This window comes from Carettochelys insculpta, chromosome 27, assembly GCF_033958435.1.
Source record: "Carettochelys insculpta isolate YL-2023 chromosome 27, ASM3395843v1, whole genome shotgun sequence".
In the NCBI taxonomy this organism is placed as follows: Eukaryota; Metazoa; Chordata; order Testudines; family Carettochelyidae; genus Carettochelys; species Carettochelys insculpta.
In genome coordinates, this window is record NC_134163.1 from 13,637,233 (window position 1) to 13,660,805 (window position 23,573).

Below are 23,573 nucleotides of genomic sequence, written 5' to 3' on the forward strand. Positions count from 1 at the left end.
GGCGGTGTGTCGTTTAGCCCCGCCCCCGCGCTGCATCTCTATGGTACAGCCAGCATGAGCGAGCCTCCGCTATCCCACAATGCATTGGCTCATCCGTCTGGCCGGGCTGGGTGATGAGCTCCGGAGTTGGATCACTTCCGGTTTCGGCCTTTCCGCTTCCTGGTGGCGTCGGGCGGGGGGCGGGTGTTAGGGGAGAGAAGCCGTGCCTGTTGGCGCATGCTCTCTGGGTGGAGCCGCCGGGGGCCCGCTGCCTTGCGCATGCGCCCCAGCGAGCGGCCGTGGCGCGAGGCTGGGGGGAGGCGGTGGCGAAGCCTTGGCGCCTGCGCATCTGCGTGGGGGGGCGGGACCGAGACGGATCGGGTCCTGGCGCGCGTGCGCAGCGTGCGCCTGGCTGTGGTGGGGGTGAGCGCAGGTTGGAGGTGCTCGGTCAGTAGGAAAGGGTCCTCCGTGGGCGGCCCCCTCGCCTGCCCGTCTCTGGAGCGCCCTGCTCGGTCCCTGGCTGGGGGCGGGGCTCCTGGGGGGCGAGGGGTGACTGGGGACTGCGGGGGGCGGGAGTTGGCTGGGGGAGAGGGGCCGCAGGGCGGTGGGGGCATGGCTGGGGGAGGGGTCTGGGGGAAGTTGGAGGACTGGGGCAGGAGGGCGGTGGGGGCATGGCTGGGGGTGGGGTCTGGGGGCAGTTGGAGGACTGGGGCAGGAGGGCGGTGGGGGCATGGCTGGGGGTGGGGTCTGGGGGCAGTTGGAGGACTGGGGCTGGCTGGGGCAGGAGGACGGTGGGGGCATGGCTGGGGTGGGGTCTGGGGGCAGTTGGAGGACTGGGGCTGGCTGGGGCAGGAGGGCGGTGGGGGCATGGCTGGGGGTGGGGTCTGGGGCCAGTTGGAGGACTGGGGCTGGCTGGGGCAGGAGGACGGTGGGGGCATGGCTGGGGGTGGGGTCTGGGGCCAGTTGGAGGACTGGGGCTGGCTGGGGCAGGAGGACGGTGGGGGCATGGCTGGGGTGGGGTCTGGGGGCAGTTGGAGGACTGGGGCTGGCTGGGGCAGGAGGACGGTGGGGGCATGGCTGGGGGTGGGGTGTGCTCTTTCAGAAAGGTGCTGCTGGCCTGGGTGTTCTTTTGAGTGGGTTCAAATTTTGGCTGGCAGCTTGGTCCGTTTGCTTGAAAGCAAAAGTGTATCTCTGATGTGTTGCGTGTTTTCTGTCTGGGTGGTAGCTGTCTCTGTAGTGTCTCTGGAAAACTCATAGGCCTTATCTGCACACCAAAGGTTTGCAGCTTTAATCGTACCCATACGGCTAAATCAGTAAAATATCTCTATTCTGGGTTTAGCCATACCTTTGTAGCTTAATCGAGTGTGGCAAGGGGGCTAAGTGGTACTAACAGAAGCACATTTGTACCCACTCTGAATAGCACTAGTATGACTATTTGCCAGAAAATCGCATCCCTAACCAACACAGTTATACTAGTACAAAAATGATGAGCAGGCTTTAAGCCATGCCTAAGCCAGGTGTGTGACTATGGAACCAGCAAATTGCTGCTGGTGTGGTGCTGTTTGTACCAGCACAGCACATTTTACTGGTCTAGCTTATTCCATACACACTCTGACAAAGCCAGTAACCTTGCAGTTTTCCCAATATAACTGTATCGGTCTTAGGGGCTTCATCCAGTACACTAGTTAGTCAAGGATCACATCTCAGTTTAACTTTGCTATTCTGGTAGAGGTCTATAGTGTAAACATAGCCTTTGGAAAAAGTGTATCGTGCGTGAGTTCCTCAGCTCTTATACAGTCTTAAGTTTGGGTAAAAGCTGGGGTGGCCCCCCTGTATTGATGATAGGGTTTGGAACTTTGAATTTTTCCTGTGTCTCTGTTGCAAACTAGTGAAGGTCTGTGGTAAGTTCTGTGTAAGAGTAAACATGATCTTTTCCATTTTGTAATATTTTCCATGGGAGGATCTCAAAGTAAAAGAAATAAGTGGCATATATGGCCTCTTTGATGGGCATGGGATCCAGATTTGCATTAACCCTATCACCATATAACACACAGCTTACAGAAGTTGCTAAATTGGATGAGCAGTTCTGTAAAATAAATAACATCTGACTTAGTAGACTGGCCCCAAGTTTCAGGAAGTGGGGAGGATTTGTGGGTTAATATTTACTCACTTGGACTGTCCATGGAGAATTTATAGGATTGATACTGAAGATTTTGGTTGGGGTATCTCTGAGTTTTTCTTTGCTTGTGGAGAAAAATCTGATAGTTTTCACTAGTTTTCATCTGGCAGATACAGAAAGAGTGGTGATGCTGTTGTTGAGCACGCTAAGCATCCAGCCATCCTTGTGAGAGCACTTTCAGTCTAAAATTTGAAATATGATTTGCTCTCTTCCTGTGTTATGTGCCCCATGACATGCTATTCTAAGGCATGTCCTCACTGTGGAGTAGGTTGCAGGACAGTGGTTGATTCCACAGAGGTTGATTTAGAAATGATAAATTGACTGCTTAGCAGCACTCTCCCATCGACCCTGACATTCCACCCAAATGAGAAGAGTAAGCAGAGTCAGTGGGAGAGCATCAGCTTTCGACTTGTTGCCGTGCAGGTACAGTGGTAAGCAGACCTAAGACTGTTGACTTCAGCTGGTATTTATGCAGCTGACGTTGCATAACTTAAGGCCAGTGGCCTGTGGTATTGTAGACGAGGCCTAAGTTTGAGGAAAGACAGAAACTTTAATAAGTGGAATTTTACTGCTGCTCACATTTGTACAATAGCGCGGCAGTTCTCAAACCAAGTCCCTTTGTTTTACTGGGACCTTCAGGTCTGGCTTAGATGTGCTGGAGCCTGGGCTAAGAAATTTAGCACTGAATGACAAAGTTCAAGTTACAGGCCCCCTCCATAGGCCTGAAGCCTGTGGGCTTCAGTTTTCCCCTCCTCCACATGTGGCAGTAGGGCTCAGGTGGGCACAGACTTCAGTCCCTCCTGGGGTCATGTAGTAATTTGTTTGTCAGAAGGGGGTTGCCATGTGGTGAAGTTTGAGAACCCTTCTCCCCACCCCCCAACCAGAGGAGTGAAATGGCTTAACAAAACCCACTTATTTAATGTCTCTAGTCATACTTCCATTTAATTCCATTCTGGGCAAGACTGATGAGAGTTTCTCTGTGCTGAGGAACGTGGAGTGCTTGCTGCTGGGTGGAAGTACATAGCTGATTGAATGCCTTAATGCCTTACGGCTGGGTAACATTGGTTTCTAATTAAAATAAATAGGGGTTAAGGTTCATTGGCAGAGGACAAACAGGGAAAGTTGTCCTGCTGCTGCATGTGCTGTGCCTATCTTTTATGGATAGGGGACTTCGGTCCCCGGGGCTCAAAAACACTAAAATCACACATGCAGCAGTAGTCTGGCTATAACCAAGCCCAGTCATCTGTTCAGACCCTCTTCTAAGTCTGCACTGTTTCTTTGGCTATGTCTACACTAGCCCCAAACTTCGAAATGGCCATGTAAATGGCCATTTCGAAGTTTACTAATGAAGCGCTGAAATACATATTCATCACCTCATTAGCGTGCGGGCGGCTGTGCCACTTTGAAATTGACGCGGCTCACCCAGACGGGGCTCCTTTTCGAAAGGACCCCACCTACTTCGAAGTCCCCTTATTCCTGTGAGCAGATGGGAATAAGGGGACTTCGAAGTAGGCGGGGTCCTTTCAAAAAGGAGCCCCGTCTGGATGAGCTGCGCGGCGGCGACTGCGTCAATTTTGAAGTGCTGCGGCCGCCCGCATGCTAATGAGGCGCTGAATATGTATTTCAGCGCTTCATTAGTGAACTTCGAAATGGCCATTTACATGGCCATTTCGAAGTTTGGGGCTAGTGTAGACACAGCCTTTTATTGTTAACCTGGTCAAGTAGCATAGGTCCAAAAATACGCAGAGCATGGTAAGAAGCATGTGAGAGACAATTGGCACAGGACTTACAGGGAGGTATCCCTCAATTCGTTTCCCAGCTCTTAGATTGTTGGGCAAATGATTTTGCCTCTTGACCTAAGTTTCCCACTTCTGAAATGGTTGTGTATGTTCCAGGCAGGGAATTGTGCAAGACCGTCGCATGCTCAGTGTCTTCTGTCTTGACGGCTTTATGAAAAGTGCTTACGAAGCACTCATCACTGTAGTATCAGAGTGTTCGGTGTCATTAATGTTTACCCTTGCAGCTGCCCTATGAAGCATGACTGTACTGTTGTCCCCATTTCACAGGTGGGAAACTGAGTCAAGGAGATTGGGTGACTTGCCCAGTAACTGAAGGCTTGAATTATAGGCTAGTACCCTACACGGTGGACAATACTGCCTCCTCTTTATGGATGGGGTTTACTTCGTGGACTCTCACAGTTTGCCCTGTTGCTCGTTGACTTGTGCCTTTGTGTTTTCTCCTGCAGTTTTTTATTAAGAGAAACAAGAGCAAAAAAAAATTCTTACGGGGGCACGAAATGGCTGACAAGAAGCGCCTGGTATACTCCATTATCCAGTTCCTACACGACCAGCTACAGAATGGGGGTCTCTCCCCTGATGCCCAGGAGAGCCTGGAAGGTAAGTGGGTGGGAGTCCTTCTCTTTTCATGCTTTCTAGAGCAGCGCTGCTGGACCTCTGCTCCACGGCTTTTGGGGAAGCCTTGAAGATCAGTCCCTATTACGTGCCTCTTGCTCAGCTGTGCGTTTTCTCCATGCTGTAATACCTAAGCCTGCCTTGTTATTGAAGTGAAGTCTTGTCCTATGTAAACGCCTGGAGAGAAGGCCCTCAAAGTGTTAAGCAGCCAAACCGATGAATAACTTTCCTGCTCGCCTTTTCTGTGAGAAGTACAGGCTAATTGTGGCAAAGAAAACATCTAGCAATTGAAATATACACTGATTCAAGGGCTGAGACTTGTTGCCCCATTGGGCCTGAGATAAGGGTCATGTGTACTGTGGAAGTGTGATTATTTTTTTAGAGCACAGTAATATTGTGCATTAATAGGTCTGTGTAGAACCTGGCACCATGCACCAACATTTCCTAATGTGCTTTCATGTCTTTTGCTCACCAGCAGGGTGTACATGGATTAATACACAGCATGTGAGCGCACTTTAGAAATCACACCCCATGGTGCACATTAGCTAGGGCATAGGCAAGCCTGAAGTCTCAAAAAGCTCCACAAAACTGAGTGGTGAGGAAGGTGATGCTAATAGAGTGCAGCGCTGGAAATGATTATCTTATACTTGTTGGAAGCTTTCCAACCCCACTGTTAAGAACCTTCCCAGAGAGGAACCCTGGCAGGTGTTACAGACCTTACAGGAAAGCTGTGCCAGCAAAGAGAGCATATGGTCCTTCACCCAAATGCACAGCCAGGAGAGGGAGTGACCTTTGTAGGCAAAGGAGAAGTAAAGGAGGTTGCTTGGAGCATGGAAAAGTCATTTCCAGTGCAGAGGGCTGTGTGTACAAAGGTACGAGATAGAGGGACTCTGTTAAGTTGATAACTCTCCCAGCATGCCATTAGGTGTGTCATTAATACACCATCCTTGGCCCAGGACTGGGAACGTTGGTTGGTAACAATATGTGGCAGAGAAGGGGCAGGAGCCAGAATTAGAACAATTGCCCATGCTGGTGCTTCTCTGGTGTTGCTAGTGTGTAGTCAGGGAGGTGCAAATCAGGAGTAATAACCCCGTTGCGCTGAAGTTTAAAAAAAATGCAAATGATAATTCAGCACTTCACATGCTGTGCTTGCTCCCAGGTTTGCCATCTGTCAGCTATACTGATTCCCTCTCCCCCACCCCGCTAAAAAAAATCATCTGTGACTATGGGGAGGTTGCCCTTGTGGCTCATTCCAGAAGCTCTGTCTTTGGAGCTGAGGCTTGCACAGCTCTATGAAATGTGTTGGGAAAACACTGGCATGTAAGATATGTTTCCACCTTCAGCGTGATAACCTTCATTCATGCACCTGCTTGCCACTAGTCGGAGACTGCGGTAGTCTTCTGATCATTTAGAAACTGCGTTGTGCTCAACATCAGGTGGCTTGGGTGTGAGGATTCAGGTGCTGTAATCAACAGGGGCGTTATCCTTGCTGTAAGGAAAATGGCCTTTTGTGACTAAGGAACTGGCCTGGGATCCAGGAGGGTTGTAGTTAATTCTTAGCCCTGTCACAGACTCTCTAAGTGACTGTGGACAAGTTACTTTTAAAAAAAAAAAAGAAACAAAAACAAAAAAAACCTCTGTGCCTCAGTTTCTCCATTCATAAAACTGAAAATCCTTTCAGGGGTATTGTAATGATAAACTCATTTGTGTCTGGTACGAGGTTGGAGCCATATACGTACCGAGACAGAAGCGTTTTGCTAACATAACTAACTCCTTGAGGGTTACTTTTGTGCTTATGTAGCTTGCAGTCTTTGCAATCCTCTTTATTTCCAACTGGAAATTTTTCTCTTGGGGTTCCACGTTTCTGTTTATTGGCAATGTCCTGGTTGATGCCTAGCACTGGAAGAGATGGAAGCTGTTCCTGCTGCTGCCTGTGTGACTTTGAGCAGATTGCTTTGATGTGCCCCTCTCTCCCCAGCTGTGGGGTAGGGATACTAACACACTTTACAGCAGAGGGTCAGCAACCCTGGCATGGGTGCCAAGAGCAGCATGCGAGCCGATTGTGATCGACACGCGAGGCAGGAGCTCAGCCCCTGACCACATCTCCCCCATGCAGCTGGTTGCTTGCGCAAAGCCAGGTCACCTGTGGATTAACAAAAGTCCAGCAAATGCTCCTAGCCAGCACCCCAACGGGAAAGCTCTGCCTCTTCATTTACTTATGAATGACGCTGTTGTAAGTAGGACTATTAGTGACTTTAAAAAGTATCACCGGCACTCAGGCCATACCTAGAGGTCAAAAGGTCAGATTTTGTCACTCCATCTTGGAAAGGTTGCTGACCCCTGCTTTGCAGTGTCATTACAAGGTTCAGTCTGTGTATAAAGTGGTCAGAGCAACTCCAGTGTCAGGGGGATGGAGGAGACAATGTTATCCTAAAATAACTTTGCTCTTCTAAATATAATACTTTTGCTTCCATAGCTCCTTTGGTTGAAGGGTCCGTTCCTAAACACATTAGCAAACATGAATCCTTGCAATCCCCTTGAAAGGTATGTAATGGTCCTGTTTTACGGATAGGCAGAGAGGTGAAATGACTTGCTCTAGGTCTCTCTCACTCCTAATAACAGATCTCCAAGTAAAACTTCATAAATCCTAGGCACTACCATTGCATAGCTAGATTTGAGGCTATCCCTCAAATATATAGTCTCTTTCACATAAACTTACATTTATGATTTCTTCATAAATTCAGACTTCACTGGAGGGGGGGAATGACACAAACAGGTGTGTCGAGGTTGTGGGGAATGTTAATTGCCTGTTTTCCTTCCCACCCAGTTGCAATCCAATGCCTGGAGACTGCTTTTGGGGTATCCATGGAAGACCGAGATCTGGTTGTGTCTCAGACTCTTCCTGAAATTTTCGAAGCTGCTACAGGAAAGGTTTGTGTCCTACAGACACCTCTGATCTGCTTGTCTAAATGCATGGTATAATATTGTAGATCTGAGACTTCAACTAAAACAGGGAGAGTCAAAAGTTGGGAGGATTTACCACCTAAAGATGCAGTCTCATGGAAACTGAAGCATTGGTTTATAGTAAGTATCAATTATAGAGCCTAGCTTTCTTCTTCTCCTTTGATTTTTTTTTGAAGGAGCCTCACTGTGCCAAAACAAATTCTGAGCCAGTCACCCCCTCAGAAGACGACATGGCTGAAGCTGAAAGACTTAAAACCGAAGGTAACCACATACTGGGCCTATGTATCGACAGGAAGGGTTGTACAACAGTGCTTCTCAACCTTTTTTTTTAATAAAGTACCCCTTTTAAAAAAATAAGTACTCACAGACTTCTCTTGTGTACTCCTAGGGGTACGTGTCTCACCAGTTGAGAAACATGGTCCTACAGTAATCTAAGGTCTTGAAACAAGGGCTATTCAACCTTTCCAGATTACTGTACCCTTTGCAGGAGTCAGATTTGTTTTGCATACCACCAAGTTATGCCTCACCTAAAAACTACTTATGAAAACATGTAAACAATATCACAGAAGACTCCTACTGAAAATTTCCCGACTTTCTATCATCATATTATCAAGTAATGGGTCAGAACAGACATATTGTACTTACATTTCAGCATAAAGCATATAAAGCAGTAGAAACTAGTCATTGTCCGAGTAAACTTTTTTAGGTTGTACTCACTTTACTAGTGTTTTTTATGTAGCTTGTTTGTAAAACTAGGCCAATATCTAGATGAGTTGCTGTGTCCCTTGGAAGACCTCAGTGTACCCCCAAGGCTACACATACTCCTGGTTGAGAAACACTGTTATACAGCGTAGGCAGCTAACAACAAGGGAGGCAGGCAGGCTTATCTCAGCAAGCATCTGAAAGTCTATGCAGTGAGAAGGGAGTCGAATTGTGCGGAGTGATGTTATTAGGAGCTGTGAAGTGTAATTAAGAACTAGTTCATTTTTGTGTATTCCCATGGGGAGTACGAGAGTGCTCCATCCGTGTGGCAGTTCACCAGTTTGTATGCTCAGGTGAAAGAGCACGCCTTCGTTTCGCCAGTCCCCGAGAGTGCTGTTGAAGCTGAAGCTGTTGGAATGTTGCTGAGCTGTATGAAGTGGAAGTTGTTTCTGTATCTAACAGCAGCAGCACCCTCCATGTGGGAAGGTGATAGCTCTTCAGCAGAGCTCAGCAGTGCTGCATGAGGCTCTGGAGCAGAAGGGGCAGACTCCTACATTCAGCAGAAGCTGCAGCAGTGTATTTGGGTGACAGAAAGTACTCTCTCATGGCCCCGAAATTGCTGGCGGGGATGGGGCAAAGGAGTGCAGGGTTCCAGTGCCCTGGTAGGGCAGGAGAGCAGACCGTGGGGCTGTAGGGCCACACACGCCGTTCAGGGGTGCCCATCACCATTCTGAGGGATCTGCAAAAAGGTAGAGTTCTCCAGTGTTATTTTTTTAAGCAGCGGACACAAAAATTCAGGCCCCCTCCCAGTCTGTTGCTTAGGTCACTTTATCTGTCTGACTGGTTACTGAGACCTTTGTTTTTCTGTTTAGGAAATGAACAAATGAAGGCAGATAATTTTGAAGGTGCTGTGTCTTTCTACGCAAAAGCAATCGAATTAAATCCATCAAATGCAGTGTACTTTTGCAACAGGTACTGACACTTAACGCTGTCTCTCAGCAGGTTTTTATATGCCTATTCTTATATATTTTGAGCTTTTCCACATTTTTTCACTGCTTATTGGCCCATTGCATGGTCAGGCTTGTGATTTAAACTTTATCAGATTGTTCTTAATTTACCGTCCTTTGTCTCTTGTTATTTTGTGTGCAAATGGCCATGCAAATAACTTATTAGCGCAAGTGCATGGCCAGGTGTTTGAAAAATTATTTCATAAGTCTCAGCTGTCTTACCCTCCTGAATTTTGCCTATATCATGTGACTATTGAGGGCTTGAGCTAAGAGATACAGAGCACCTTCAGTAGAAATTGCAGGAATGAAGCATGAACAAACACATGCCGGTATTTATGTTTTTGAACCTGTGCGTGTGTGTTTGGTGGGAGGGTTGTGGAAAGGAGGAGGTGAACACAAGGGAAGCATAAACATTATGACCTGAGAAATCAAGGCATAGAACTGTGATATTTTGTAATAAAATGTCTACTTCCACTCTGAAAAAGACCAGTTTAAACAGATCTACAAACTAGTGAACACATCTGTCACTCATCAGCCACCTCGGAAAAGGCATGTGGGTGGAGCCCAGTATTCCTGCTAACTTTTTCCATCCATGTGTGGAATAAATTTTATGTGCACCAAGGCATAGGAAGATGTGCACCACCATAGAAACAGGCTGCTGGCTGTGGGTGCTCTGCTAATCAGCTGGGCAAAATTTGATATTGCTCGTGGGCAGCCACCCAAGCACTCATTTTACAGGGAACAGTGGTAGAGCTAATCCTCCATGATGTTTGGGACAGAAAATAAAGTCAGAGGAAAGTGTATTCACCTGAAACTACAGGGCTGCTTCGGATGGCAGTAGGATGTTACCCAAATTAGAATCTGAGCTGAAATCAGGTTTTAAGTTTAAACCTTCACCTGGAGGCTGAAAAGAAGGAGCATGAAGGGTGGCTTTGGCGTATTTAGACTCATAAACTTTCTGTGCTTGCTTTCTTCGTTCTCTCTAGGGCTGCTGCTTACAGTAAATTAGGAAACTATGCAGGAGCAGTCAGAGACTGTGAAAGAGCTATAAGCATCGATCCTAACTACAGCAAAGCTTATGGCAGAATGGGGTAGGTACTGACCCCTGCTTTTTTATGAAGGTGCTGATTTTTAAACAAATGGCAAGTCCTGTAGTAGTGTGGCTGGGAGCGGTTTTCTACCCTAGGATGCTAAATTAGTTAATCTCCGTTGCTTAATGGTCTGTGAGTCTTTGAAAAATCCACAAATAGATGTGTAACTGTCTATAACAGTCCTTTTGTTTTATTTTTTCTCTTGATAGCTTAGCCCTTTCCAGTTTAAACAAGCACTCAGAAGCTGTTGTTTACTATAAAAAAGCCCTGGAGTTGGATCCAGACAATGAAACTTACAAATCAAACCTTAAAATAGCCGAACAGAAAATGAAAGAAACTCCTAGTCCAGTAAGTTCTTTCCCACCCAGAGGGCCAAACCAAGAATTGTGCTGGGTGTGTGTGTGTGTGGAGAGTCTTCATTGTGCTCCTTTAAAATGTTGCTGACCAGCTTGAATGCTACGCCAATATCCAGAGCCCTGCAAATCCACGGAGATCTGCTTTATATCCGTACAGATCTGCGTCCACGGATGTGGATATCCGCAGCTCATTTCTGGAGATTTGGATGCAGATGTGGATTCAAATTTTGTATCTGGGCAGGGCTCTACTAACGTGTCTCAGTATCTGAAAGGGACGTTGTCAACTTGGGTTAAGTCTAAAATATGGGTGTAATGTATAAAGTGATGATAGAGAGGAGTAGGGGGAAAGGCAGTTTATAGATCCCATTTCAAGTAACAAATTAAAACACAGTTACATTAACTTCACTGCAGTACTGTGAACCCAAACACAGCAGCACTGGGCTTACCAGAAAATGCCTTTAAAGAGTGCAACTAAAAGCTTGTTTCATTGCCCCAATGTTTCCTCTTTTATTGAACTTTGTGAAAGTCTTTGTGTTCATTTGCTCTTCTGGTAAGAGGGAAGGAGCTCTGTGAAATGTGTTTTCTTACCTTGATATCCTTTTTAAAAGGGACAGAATTAAAGGGGAAAAATCCTTGATCTCACTCAGTTTTCAAGTGAGTATTTTAGGGCTTGCCTGATCTGCATTTCCACTAAAATTCCTTTATGCTGGGCATGAGTGTAAATAAAAATTAAACCTTATGGTAAGAGCGTAAATGCCAAGCTTTAAGCAACAGACATTCTTAATTTTGTTTGGGTTTTAAATCACACATCCGCGTACAGAATCACAGTTGCAGAGAGGTTCTGTTTAGACATATGCCCTTAGGTTAATTGCACCATGCCGTCAGCTATATTGGAAGCAGTTAGATGTTGTCCTTGTGCTTGACTAAACATATATTTGGTTTTCTCCTTGCAGACAGGAGGCACAGGAGGATTTGATTTAGCCGGATTGCTGAATAACCCGGGCTTCATGAGCATGGTAAAGTCGCACACATTAGATCCCAACCAGCTTGCATCTTGTCTGTGTATTTGGATGTACAGAATGAAATGTATCAAACGTTTCATTAGCAGCTACATTTTCATGTTGTTTGTCAGAGAGTGGCGTTGAGGAGACCGAATTAAAGCTAAAGAGCTGATTACTTAACGGGATTTTCAGCATCAGAACTGAGGGCGTGATAGAGACTCCCTGTTCTGTATTACCAGCCTTCTCTTGTGTTGTACTGTGTTTCTTTTCTGGCTGCTTTTCCTATTCATGTAGCTTAGAGCTGCGTCACTTTGTGGCATTGAATAGCATGAGACCTACATATCCACGCAGGCAGTTCCGACTAACGAGGGTGTCATCCTTTTCTTTTCTTTTTTTTATAGGCATCTAACCTCATGAACAACCCACAAGTACAACAGCTGTAAGTTTGATGCCATCTTTTATTTCTTCTTTGGGTCACTCATTTGTCTTTGTGCATTGGTTGGCTGGAGGGGTAAGGCTGATGGGAGGGCCTTGGTGACAGGGCTCATAAATATGCATGTAGGCATTTCAAGCAGCACATTGTTGTGAGCATTATGGATGGACACGCTAGAGACTTGTGTAGTAAGGGAGAAAAGGTGGCCTGGGGTTAACAAACAGTGCCAGGGCTAGGGAACTCAGGGTTTCATTCATGGCTCTGTCACAGACTTCCTGCGTTGCTGGTGAGTCACTTCACCTCTCGTTAGTCATCTGCAAAGTGGGAAGGCTTCCCTGCCTCACAAGGAGGTGCTGTGGGGATGAACTCATTAACGTTTGCTCAGATACTATGAGGGCACAAAGTGAGGGCTCTGCGGTGTATCCCCTTCAAAGCAAAATTGTGGTTAGGAATGGGGCACTGCAGAAATTCTGGGTATGCTATAATTACTCTGACTGCCTTATCCCATTGGCGTGGTTCACTAGCCAAAGATCGGGTGTCACCATTTCCACCCAGTCCTTTCTGCCTCTTCCATTGTCATTCAGAGGCTCTTGGTTGGAACTCAACTGATGATTTTGTTGCCGGCGTGAAAGGCACGATAGGCTCTAGCAGTCTGTCTTACACAAGTAGAAACTTCTGTGGCCTTCCCGTGTCACCAGATCTGACTTCAAGACACACTGAGCAGATCTGTCAGGGAAGGGCTGTATTTTTTAAGAAAGAAAAACCACTTTTATGAGCCATGCACACACAAGGTAGAATCATCTCGTCTCTCAAGATGACAGTAGCAGATATTTAGCACTTTATTGCTAAGATCTTTTATAACAGCTGTACAGTAAGGTCTCAGTGCGCGACCCTGCTCTTACGCGTCCTGACCCTGATCCCACACCCCGGCCAGGTTTAAACCACCTCACCCGTCGCCCCGCTCAGCTCCAGCACAACCCACCCACCCACACGACCCCTCTGCCGGCTCACAAGCTGCCTGCCCACCCACCCCACACAGCTCCCACACGACCCCCCTGCTGGCTCACAAGCTGTCTGCCTGTCTGTCTGTCCGCCCGCCCTGCTTGGCTCCAGCATGACCCACCCCCCACTGGCTTACAAGACGACAATGCCACCCTCCCAGTGCGTGGCTCTGGTGCAACCCCCCCCCCCCCCCCCCGACCTCCAGCTCACAAGCTGCCCACTCCGCGTGGCTCCAGTGCGACCCGGTTTCCAGCTCACAAGCCGCCCGCCCACCTGCCCAGCGCAGCTCCAGTGTGATCCCCCCTGCCAGCTCACAAGCTGCCCGCCCACCTCCTGCAGCTCTGGTGTAACCCCCCTGCTGGCTCATCACCCAGGCGCTGCTCTGGTTCCCGCTCAGCTCCCCGTCCACCCCTTCAGCCCAGCTCACCACCCGTGCTCAACTCCAGCCCTAACCCACCTCAGGCTTAGCTCAAACCCCCCTCCCCCCACCCCACCTGCCTCCCTCAGCCCCAACCCACCGCCAGGCTTAACCTCCCCAACTATCACCCCCATCCCAAGACTTACCTTTCTGCTGCTTCGCTGTCTACAGAACGTGTTCTGCCAGGGAAAAAGCCAGACCCCAGCTTGTGTGAAATCTGGGTTTACGCGAGCATGCCTGGAATAGAACCCTCGCGTACTCTGGGACCTTCCTGTACTACAGCACACTTTGTAATATGCTGTTAGTAACCTAAATTTAATTTAATCTGCAGCTGTTGAAATGAATGAATTGTGAATTAGAGGGGTTCTGCTGTAGCTTTTTGAAGGTCACCAGACTTCAAAGATCAGAAGGCAAGGGGCAGGAGTTTAAACAAGATTTTCCTGAATGGCTGACCAAGCGGTCAGTGGAAGGACTGAGGAAGGGGAGTAGGATTACATTACATCCCAGGAGAAACTCTGGCTTGCCGCATTATTGTAGGAACTCCTCAATTTATATTTAATCCCTAGCAAGTCCAGTCTCTTCTCCATAATCGTTAAAGTGACATGCTTTGTACTGCAGTAGCGATTGTCCCTGCTCAAGAACTTGCAGTCAGTGAAATCTCCATCTCGTTTTATTCTGAGTCATAAATATTTCTATTTTTAGAATGTCTGGGATGATTTCAGGTGGCCAGAACCCTATGGGAGCAGCAGGAGCCAGCCCCTCCCCGAACGACCTTGCCAGCCTTATCCAAGCGTAAGTAGGATGGCTCTTGTTCCCTCGTTGACTAGTCTGTAGATGCCTTTCAGTCTTCTTGACCAAAAGTCACGACTGAGCCTCTTCCACAAAACATCAGTCTTGTCCCTTGCCTTTCAGCAATGCAGCCCAGCTGCTGTCCTTCAGCGCAACAGGTCTGGCTTTGTGCAATGGAGAATTTAGCATTAGTCACAGCGCTCTAAAATGCCCTGATGTTAGGGTGATCAGACGTCCCAATCTTTCACACTGGCTAAAGGAAGGTGGGGGAGATACAAGGTGCTTGTCTAAGACAAAGACACAAAATAATGGGGACTGTCCCTGTAAATAGGGGCATGTGATTGGACTGCCCGATGTGCTGAGAAAAGTTGATTAGAGGTGTCACTTTCTCTCCTTCAGAGGCCAACAGTTTGCTCAGCAGATGCAGCAGCAGAATCCAGAGCTAATAGAACAATTGCGAAGTCAGATTAGAAGTCGAACTCCCAGTGCCAGCAACGAAGATCAGCAGGAATGAGAATACCAGGTGAGTTTGTAAATCCTACGTTAGGCTGTGGTCAGCTGCAGAGTCTTCTGTGCTGGGCCACTCGTGTCTTTGGACAATTTGCCTCACACATTCTCTGTGCCTAGTTCCGTGCTAGTAAAATGTGTATGTTGTTACCATACCTCAGAGAGAGACTCAAGATTAGTATTTGTGAAGTGCTTTGAACAATACTTTAAAAGCTCAGACTGCTCTTGACGTATCCCTCGCTGGCCGTCGAACAAGTAAGTCTTATGTGCAGAGGAGTTAGGAAAGGAGCAGTTAAGCAAATGACAGTCACAAAGATGTCCTGTCTTCCTGTCTTGCAGTGGGAATCGTTGCCATGGGAATTCTTCACTCTACAAACTGGAAGCCATGTGTGTTGCCATTTCTCCAGTTGGAAATGTCCGAAAGAGAAAAAGGAAAACAAAACAACCTTTTATATGACCTGCATGTTCAAGGCAGTTTCTCAGCTTCGTTCCCTAGTCCCTGAGCCCACCTCCAAATCCCTCTTTTCCCTCGGGAAGATGCAGTAAACAAGCCAGCATCAATTGTCTTTCTAGAACTCAGAAAACCAACCACATTGTTACATGCTGTGTTGGGGATTTTAATTCATCTTCAAGGACGTAATAAGAAGCCTCTATCTTCCTAACCTGCTCCTTAGAAGGAGTGGACCGCTCCATTTTTCCTCTGTCTTTTCATCATGTTTAAGAGACATCAGTGTTTAAACGCACTTAACCCATTGCAGGTCACTGACTCCCCTTGCGTCCTACAGCCAGGTGGTAAAACTCACTTATGTTCACTGTATTGCTCATTCAGGGACATAACAAAATTGCTGATGCCATTTCTACACAGGAGGCTAAGGCGCTGGACATCCCTCAAGGCATTTGTGAATGTAAGTGTATTTTGGGGGTAGGGCTGCCTGGAGTAAGACCATTTTCTGTGACTTCTTCAAGTTGAGTGTTTTTGATACACTTTTTTCAGATCTTTTTTGCCAATAATGACACAATTTGTCTAGTGTTTAAAAAAAAATCACGGTTACATCTTTGTCAGCAGTTCTCAGCAAGGGCTGGGCAGGGAAAGAAGATTTGACTCTTTTTAAGTGTTTAGAGGTGATATTTTTTCCATGTCTCTTGCATGTGGGTGCTCACAGAAATCAAGGCTTCTGTGCTAGAGATGGGAGTTGGCAGATGCCTGTCTCAGAGGGGGCCAAGTTGCCAAATATGCGGGAATGTGAGCTGGTGAAATAAAACTCCTGTTTGTTCCATAATATGCTGACTGGTCACTGATTCAGCTGTGGGACTGGCAAGGCAATCTTGTGCCCCGGTGTATTATGGGCAGGATGAGGAGGGACCCTTGTAATTTATGACAATAAATATCCTGCCTCTACCAGGACCTCTAGTATTGGCAGAATGATTTGATAGTTGCCCAGTAGCAGACTGACTTCAGAATGTGTAAGACAACCCACTGGAGATTTCACTAGTCAAGCTGAGAGGAGCTTTGTAAATCTGAGGTTCAAAATACAGAAACTCAGAGTCGGGAGGGGTTCTGTGTGAAGGATCCTATCGCCAGGGGCAAGAAAATCATCCAGTTTAAAGCTTAGTAGGTGTAAGAGATTAAAAAGCCTGAGTCGGGATGTGTCCAGCTCAGTAGGGCTTTTGTTGTTTTGATATCCATCTGTAAACATTTCTTTTAATAATCTAACTGTGGTCACTGTAACGTGTGGAGAATAAAATACTTCGATGCTCTTTGTCATCTCTTTCGACCAAAGGTGAGCAAAACAACAAGGCCTATAAGCCACACGGTGTGACTGGCTTGCTGAGACTCTTCTTAGGAATAAGTGATTTGGGCCTCTGGTGCTGGGGTGGATTGATTTTTTTGGAGTGGATTACTGCATCTGTTCGGAGCTCTGCTTGCTTCACTGGGGGTCTGCCTAGATTTTTAGCAATCCCGTTTTGGTGCCAAGGGTTGCAGGATCGAGGCCTGACTTCCACTTCACAACAGTTACAACTGGACAAAACTTAACATGTGGTTTCCCCCACCCATTACCCCTCTTTGCAACTTGTTTTGCTTCTTTGTGTGACACTCTCTTCCTATGTGTTCCTAATCAGTTTGACTGAGAGGAGCCTGACTGGACCTTTTTATAGTTAAATTAAAAATGTACAATGGGGAGAGATTCTTGGTACAACTCGCAACCTACTTAGAAATCTGTTTTTGTTTTGTGATCAATCCCACCTGAGACTGATACAATTTATGTATCAAAATATCCTAATTTGCTCTTCATGATGCTTATTTATTGCTGTATTTGGCTCAGCTGGGCCACTGAAAATAAGCTATAGTCAGTTACACTTCCTTTATGTTCAATAAGTGATTATTATTTGAACTCCTGGAAAACATACAGGCAATGTCCACGGTTACTAGACATGCAAGAGGTCAGTGAGACAAACAATGTCTTATTCCTGTTCATTTTGTGCATTGAACAGTCTTGTATAAAGACTGTTTTGTTATCCCTTTTATAGTCCATATCCTTTGTTTGGGTGGGTCTTTCCCAAAGTAATGGGAGAAGAAACCATTTCAAAATCAGGAAAACGAGATTGTAGTGCCGTAAAGCTGAGAGGACAATGTGGAGATAGAGAATACTTTAAATTTAGTATTTTTAAGCATCTAGGTTTCAGGGTTGTTGCATCCCTTTCGTGTGTCCTGACCAGGGCAAAATATGTTATGGTACTTTCTTACATTTTTAAATAAAACTCACTACAGCAATGCAGCACATGTTGCAGCGTTTTTTTGCAAGAGCAATAATCATGGTCACTCATCCCTTTGCCAGGCTGCTGTTAGATCACAATTTGAGCCTAACCCCCCTGGAGGCGAAGGGCACGCTCTCTGCTTTCATTTGCTTTTTAGTTTAGAATAATTGTACTGCTTTGGCTCCATGTGCACCTTTCCTACCTGGGTTGGCCTGTCCCCATGTTTATTTTCTTATGTCCTTTTTGAGGGTTACCCATAGGGGATTTTGGATTGTTTTGTCAAAGCACCCACCCACTTTATCCCATCTCATATTATGGATTGTTCAAGCTTCCCGGCAACGCGACAGCTTTCTAGGAAAAGGCTGTGATTGGGTGAGCCAATGTTGCATGTGGAAAATGAAATATTCAGTCCTGCTTAGCTCTTGGAATACCTGCACCTACAGTCCATCTCATAAGCTATCTGCAAATCCTCTGGCTGCATATGCCCCCTGCAGAGAACTTAGTGCTTTGGTATTCCACTTTATGTCCCCAGGGATCTTCTGTGGCTAGCAGTTCACACACCGCGCCTGCAGTGCTACATTTAGAATTAACTAATGCATTTAAATGCATTTATTTAAAGAAAAATATCCAGCTAGATTCAAAAGTTAAAACGCCTAGAAAGCGAAGCTGAGTGGTGTCCTCTCAGTTAAGTTTTAGATGGTTTCACAGATGCTGAAGGTTGTCTTTTTTTAAATCTTCCAATATAAAGGTTTTTTGAAATAGCAAAGGAACATTGCATTCCTGCAGCAGGATGAGCAGAGTGTATACAAAGTACTGCCAGCAAAGCTGGTTTAGGCTACCCTTTGATTGTTCTCATTCATTATGCCCGTCCCCTTTCTGTCACACACATGCTGTCTTGTAGCTTGCAACCTGGATTGATGATTGATAATCCTGCTCCTGAAAGTGTCTTGTGGCAGTGGCTTGCCTGCACTAGGTCTGAAGTATTTCTCCTCTGCCGTCTTGCTTGTCTTCTGCCTATGCCGCCTCGGTTCACTTGAAGCTTCAGCTTTTCTGCAGTCGAGTGTCACCTGTGGTTCTGGACGTCTGGGCTGCTCCCCTGCTCGCTGGAGTTTCACAGAAGTGGCTCAGTGTCATGGCTCCTTGCCACCCCCTCCTTTGCTCCTGCTTGCCGTCAGATTCTCTGCCTGGGCGGTTGCATGTGTACGGCAGTTCTGTTGCTCTCACCTATTTTGGCTGTACTGGAGTTGCAGTGGATTTCTCTCTGTCCTTTTCCATCTCTTCAGCGGGGTTTACAGGGCAGTTGATTTAACCTGCAATACAGGGACTGTGTCAGCTCCTCTGCCCCTCTCCAGCATAGCAGAGCAGCCTAAAATATGCTGAAAAACCGTGTTCTATCTTGAGCCTGCTTTTTCCTGACTCAGCTGTGCTCAGCTTGCTCCCAGCCTTCCCTCCCTAATTCCATTAGGTTCTGGGTCATGTGTCTGCAATAAGGGGAAAGTGGACCAAGAGTCTGAACAAAGCAGGGAGGGGCTCCAAAGGAGGACCCCAGATTCTGGGGGTAAATCCCGAGAAGAACAGGGGAGATTTGCAGAGCAACAAGTACACTCCAAGTCTTAAAGTGGGTCCTGTGTGTGCTGGGAAAAGAGGGAATTTGTAAATGCCCCTCCCCTCGCTTTCCAATTAGAGCAGGACTCTGGCACTGTATCCCCTCCCTGGGGGAATGGGATCCAGCAGGGTAGGACAGAGAGGCCCTAAAGCAGGCTGGCAGCAAAGCCACAGCGGAGCTCGCAGACACTCAGAGCGTGCAGTTAAAGTTCAGCAATCAAAGAATGGAGCAAAGAGGAAGAAAAGATACAAAAGCTCCTGGACTGGTGAGTGCCCCCAAATCCTCCTCCTCCTTCCTCTGAGGCCAGTGAAGTGTCAGACTCTGAAGCAGAGCAGAACTGGGCAAAAGTTTTAACCTTCTCGTGCGAAATCTGAAGCCACGTGCGGCGAGGCTGTTTTTGTTGGTCACATTCACCCTTCAGAGTAAATGCTTCCTGCCCCCGAGAATCCTCCTTAAGGTTCCCATTCCCCAGCATTTCTCCACTGAGGGAATGGTCATGGACGAAGGAGAAATGCCCCAAAAGGAGCAAGCCCATGAACAAAAATGACCAAGTTCTATGGGACTCGGGAACCACAGTTCCCTCTTGGCAAGATACCAGAGCTTGATGCCACTGTAGCATCCCTAGCCAGAGCTATGGTTATCCCTTCCAGAGGGGAGTTGTGCCCTAAGAACCCTGCAGGCAGAGAGATGGGAGTCACTTCTCAAGAAGACTTTGAGGTCTCAGAGGGTCCCTTGCACCTCTCTGCTTTGCCAAGGGTGTCCTCTCCTGGCTGGAACATCTTGGGCCTGAAGGTGTAGAGAGTACTCTTGACTTTGGCTCCATTTTAACAAAAGTTTCCTTGGTATCAGCCATTCATAGCTGATGGCCCAGTGGAGGCAATGAGGTTCTCAGGCAGAGCCATAGCCCCCAGCTCTGTAACTGAGCCCCCACCTGTGGCTCCATTCTCAAACATCTTCCCTGCCTTTGAGGTTACTTGTCGCTTCTATTTTCTTCATGATTACTTTGTGCAGAGGCAAAAAAAAAAAAAAGACAGATCTGCAGAGCAGCCTTTGTCAAGCCTGAATATAACTTCATTCCCACCAGGAAACAATTTCTGCGACTGTCTTGCCAGCTCTGAGCTGGTGTGTTTAGCTGATTATTTTTCTGTTCTCAGCAGTACAGCAACCTAGCACCGATGTCTAATTTCCTAGGGACAAAAGGAGTTTCCCATCTTGTGGGTGACTCGTATCCCATGTGAAATGTGTAGGCCCAAATCTAGTTTGTGTTGGATGAATCATCCAAGGAAACTATATGAAAATCAAGAAGTCCTGTGGCACCTTATAGACTGAGAGATTTTGGAGCATAAGCTTTCGTGGGCTTTTGTGCCAAAATATCTGTTAGTCTATAAGGTGCCACAGGACTACTTGTTGTTCTCAAAGATACAGACTAACACGGCTACCTCTCTGATATATGAAAACCAGCCTTTTGACAAAATCCTTTGTGTGAGCTAAAGCAGGCCTAGAAGAAAATGGGACTTTCAAGATTAAAGCTTGAAGCTTTTAGCTAAGAAAGTGGCTATGTCTGTTTTCTACTCCTAGAGTTGACCTTAGTAGTGGGTATTGATCTTAATCAATTCACCAAGGCTTGGGAAGTTTGAGCCTGATGAGGTAATAAAGGCTTAAGCTTGGTCTACACTAGGGCAATAAGTCGATTTCAGATATGCAGTTCTAGCTAGGGCAGTTGTGTAGGTGAAACCGACATCAGAAATTGACTTAACCGGCTGTCCTCACTGAGGAAGGTCAACCAGAGAGTTTCTCCCATCGACCTCCCTTACCCCTTTTTGACTGCTGATCTCTGACAGGTTGATTTCATGTGTCACTACCAGGCAATGTAGACGTGGCCTTAGAGAAATGTGTTCCACAATGTCCCTTGGCCTTGACTCTCCCTTGTGGATTCTGAGTGCTACACTTATGTAACTAAATTCATTCAGCTGTGATGTTAACTGCAGAACTCCTCCTTTCCCCCAGTCCCACCTTCCCACTGTCATCTCAGCCAGTCACCAAACCCTCAGGTGCAAAAGGATGGAAAAGCAAAGGGTTCTTGGAGCTGCGTCATTTGTGAGCTGGCAAAGGGAAAAGTTCTGTTTGACTGTTTCTTCTCTACTGAGCAGCCTTGCTTCATTATTCATCCTGCCTGCCTGTAGGGTAGAGCGCTTGCCTGCTAGGTTAGTGCAGCCTATGCCTGCCTGGCTGTCTCACTCCACTGATTCCTTTATAAATGTCTGTCCTTCCCAGCAGCACCTTTGTGTATTGAGAGTCTTCTGTGTCCCAAAGCCAGCTGCTGTTCATCTTCTTTGCAGATTTCCAGTTAGCTTGAGAGGATTTCTTTGCCTCCACTGTCTGCCTGTCCATCCGCCCTGCCTCCAAAACCTCCTTTGCATGATAAGGTGCAGATTGTTTTCCTTTTCCTTCACTCATCAACCAGGAATGCTGCAGCTCATCCTGTTCACTTTCACCTTTGCTACTTTTACCTGCATGGGTCAGACCGGCAGCTGATGGAGACGGTAGCAATGCAGTTTAACTTTTCTCCATGTGAGATCATCCTGGTTGCCCAGTTCCTGCTAGAAGCACAGCTGTCTGAGATGAAGATGTGTGGTTTAAGGGATAGTGCCAATTTCTCTCCACTGTCTTGCACTCACTCTCAGGAATGATCATGAATTTTTCTTAAGGCTTAATTCAATCCACAGGGTGGTGATGAAACTTCCAGTACTTCCAGTGCAGCTTGAAAAGTTTTGTTTGGAAAGTTTTCCTTGGTGCTCAGCCTCACTGTTTTCATTTACTTGATCCTAAGTTTGTGTTCTTATTCTAGCCAAACCACTTTCCTTCCCTCTTCTGTGTACACACCCATTCAATATGGCAGACACGTCCCATCCCTTCTTATGTTCTTCAAAATGCATGTATTTTACAACCCACTGATTCCAGTCTCACCAAACAAAATTAATAGGAAAAAACAGCACTTAGTGCGTCGAAATATTAGCTGTTACTTATAAGGCAGGAAGGTTATGTGTGGCTGTGAAGGCTCTGTCTGGTAGTCTTGCAGGTGCAGAACTAATAGAGGACGCTATGTAGGGTCACCTGCCATCACTTACAAGTGTTTAATTGCTCCTTGCCTTGTGCAGTTTTGCCAAAAGATGGAGAAATATTTGGTACAGGTGGACATTTCCTAAGCTGTTCTTGAATGTGTCAGCTGGAGTTAACCATGCCTCTTCTGTTTGCAAATGCAGTAGTTGGACTTTCTGTGAGCAGAAATCCAGATCTGTAAGGTGGAAGGTGAGTCATTTGCTAAGGAGCATCTCTTGGGGTGGAAAGGAGGCACTTCTTACCTCTATTTTTAACTATCCACCTACAAGGTCGAGGGACAAAGGTGGTTTAAACAATTTTGAGAGGACCTGCTTATTCCCCAGCTTCTCAAGGGAAGAGCAGTGGTAATGATGGCATAGGTTCTTCCCATAAGTGCTACTCCCCACCACACTGTCACTGATAGAACAGAGTTCAGTCTCCATTGTCCGCACCTATGCTGAGACGGTTAGCTAGGGAACCAGTCCACACCAATGAGGGTGGTGTCTTTGTGTGTGGGTGGCTGCTGTTCTGAGCATTCACGTTCACATTGCTTCAGCAGGTTGCTCTTTTTGTTCCCTCCTACGTTATCTGTTCTAATGATTGATAGAAGGGCTCAACTATTCCCTCTCCCCGCACGCGGGGAGGCTTTGGCTTTCCCCTAGCAAGGCGTTTGCTGAATTTGCCAGCAGGCTCTGCTCACGTGTTTTCTCTGTCAGAGCAGAAGCCTCTGTCAACTGCTTGTCTGACGTGGCTAACGCTTTCCTCCCTTGCTGGAACCTGCTTTGGGGTAGGGGCCCTCAGAGCTTTCCATGCTCATTCAAGCTGCCCCTTATGGCAGTGGCAGAGGGGGGATGATTTTCTAGTTGAGGAGACACAGGCAGGGAGGGGATTTGTTCACAATCACCCAAATAGAGGTGGAGGTGGCCCTAGAAATGCAAGTCCTTCTCCCCATGTTCCTGGGGTTGCTGAAAGCCACTCAGCCAACCTGTGAGCCCTGTCTTTAATGGGAGCCACTGTGGGAGAGGGAGTGCAGCAGCTCCCTTCGTCCCAGCCCCTCGGCCCTCCCCTGCTGAAACCCCCAGCGCCATTCGCACGCGTTCAGCACCCAATGGCGCTGGACAGCGCTGCAGCCTCTACAACAGGCCCCGGAACGCTTCACAGCGGGCGCTTGTTTCCTGTCGGGCCCTCCTCAGCGTGACACGCGGGAGCGGCCGCTGGGCGTGGTATTTTCCTCTCCTCGTGGTAGGCGTGGCCAGAGGGGATGATTGGCGT

General features: G+C 47.1%; 1 protein-coding gene across 1 annotated transcript; it reads left to right on the forward strand.

The window, feature by feature from the left end:
* The first annotated feature begins 387 nt into the window (after nucleotides 1-387).
* On the forward strand, nucleotides 388-17,606 carry SGTA (small glutamine rich tetratricopeptide repeat co-chaperone alpha). Its single transcript, XM_074978240.1, has 12 exons — nucleotides 388-426; nucleotides 4,404-4,554; nucleotides 7,397-7,500; nucleotides 7,710-7,794; nucleotides 9,108-9,207; nucleotides 10,229-10,333; nucleotides 10,543-10,681; nucleotides 11,643-11,705; nucleotides 12,092-12,129; nucleotides 14,246-14,335; nucleotides 14,732-14,855; nucleotides 15,179-17,606. The coding sequence occupies exons 2-11, from the start codon at nucleotides 4,455-4,457 to the stop codon at nucleotides 14,844-14,846; spliced, it is 939 nt and encodes a 312-aa protein (XP_074834341.1). The 5' UTR covers nucleotides 388-426; nucleotides 4,404-4,454; the 3' UTR covers nucleotides 14,847-14,855; nucleotides 15,179-17,606.
* The last annotated feature ends 5,967 nt before the right edge of the window (nucleotides 17,607-23,573 follow it).

Bases quoted from the DNA above. Each gene is read 5' to 3' on its own strand.
- SGTA (XM_074978240.1), top strand. From the start codon at position 4,455: ATGGCTGACAAGAAGCGCCTGGTATACTCCATTATCCAGTTCCTACAC. The intron at 9,208-10,228 runs GTACTGACACTT...CGTTCTCTCTAG, and splicing joins GCAGTGTACTTTTGCAACAG to GGCTGCTGCTTACAGTAAAT. The intron at 11,706-12,091 runs GTAAAGTCGCAC...TTTTTTTTATAG, and splicing joins ACCCGGGCTTCATGAGCATG to GCATCTAACCTCATGAACAA.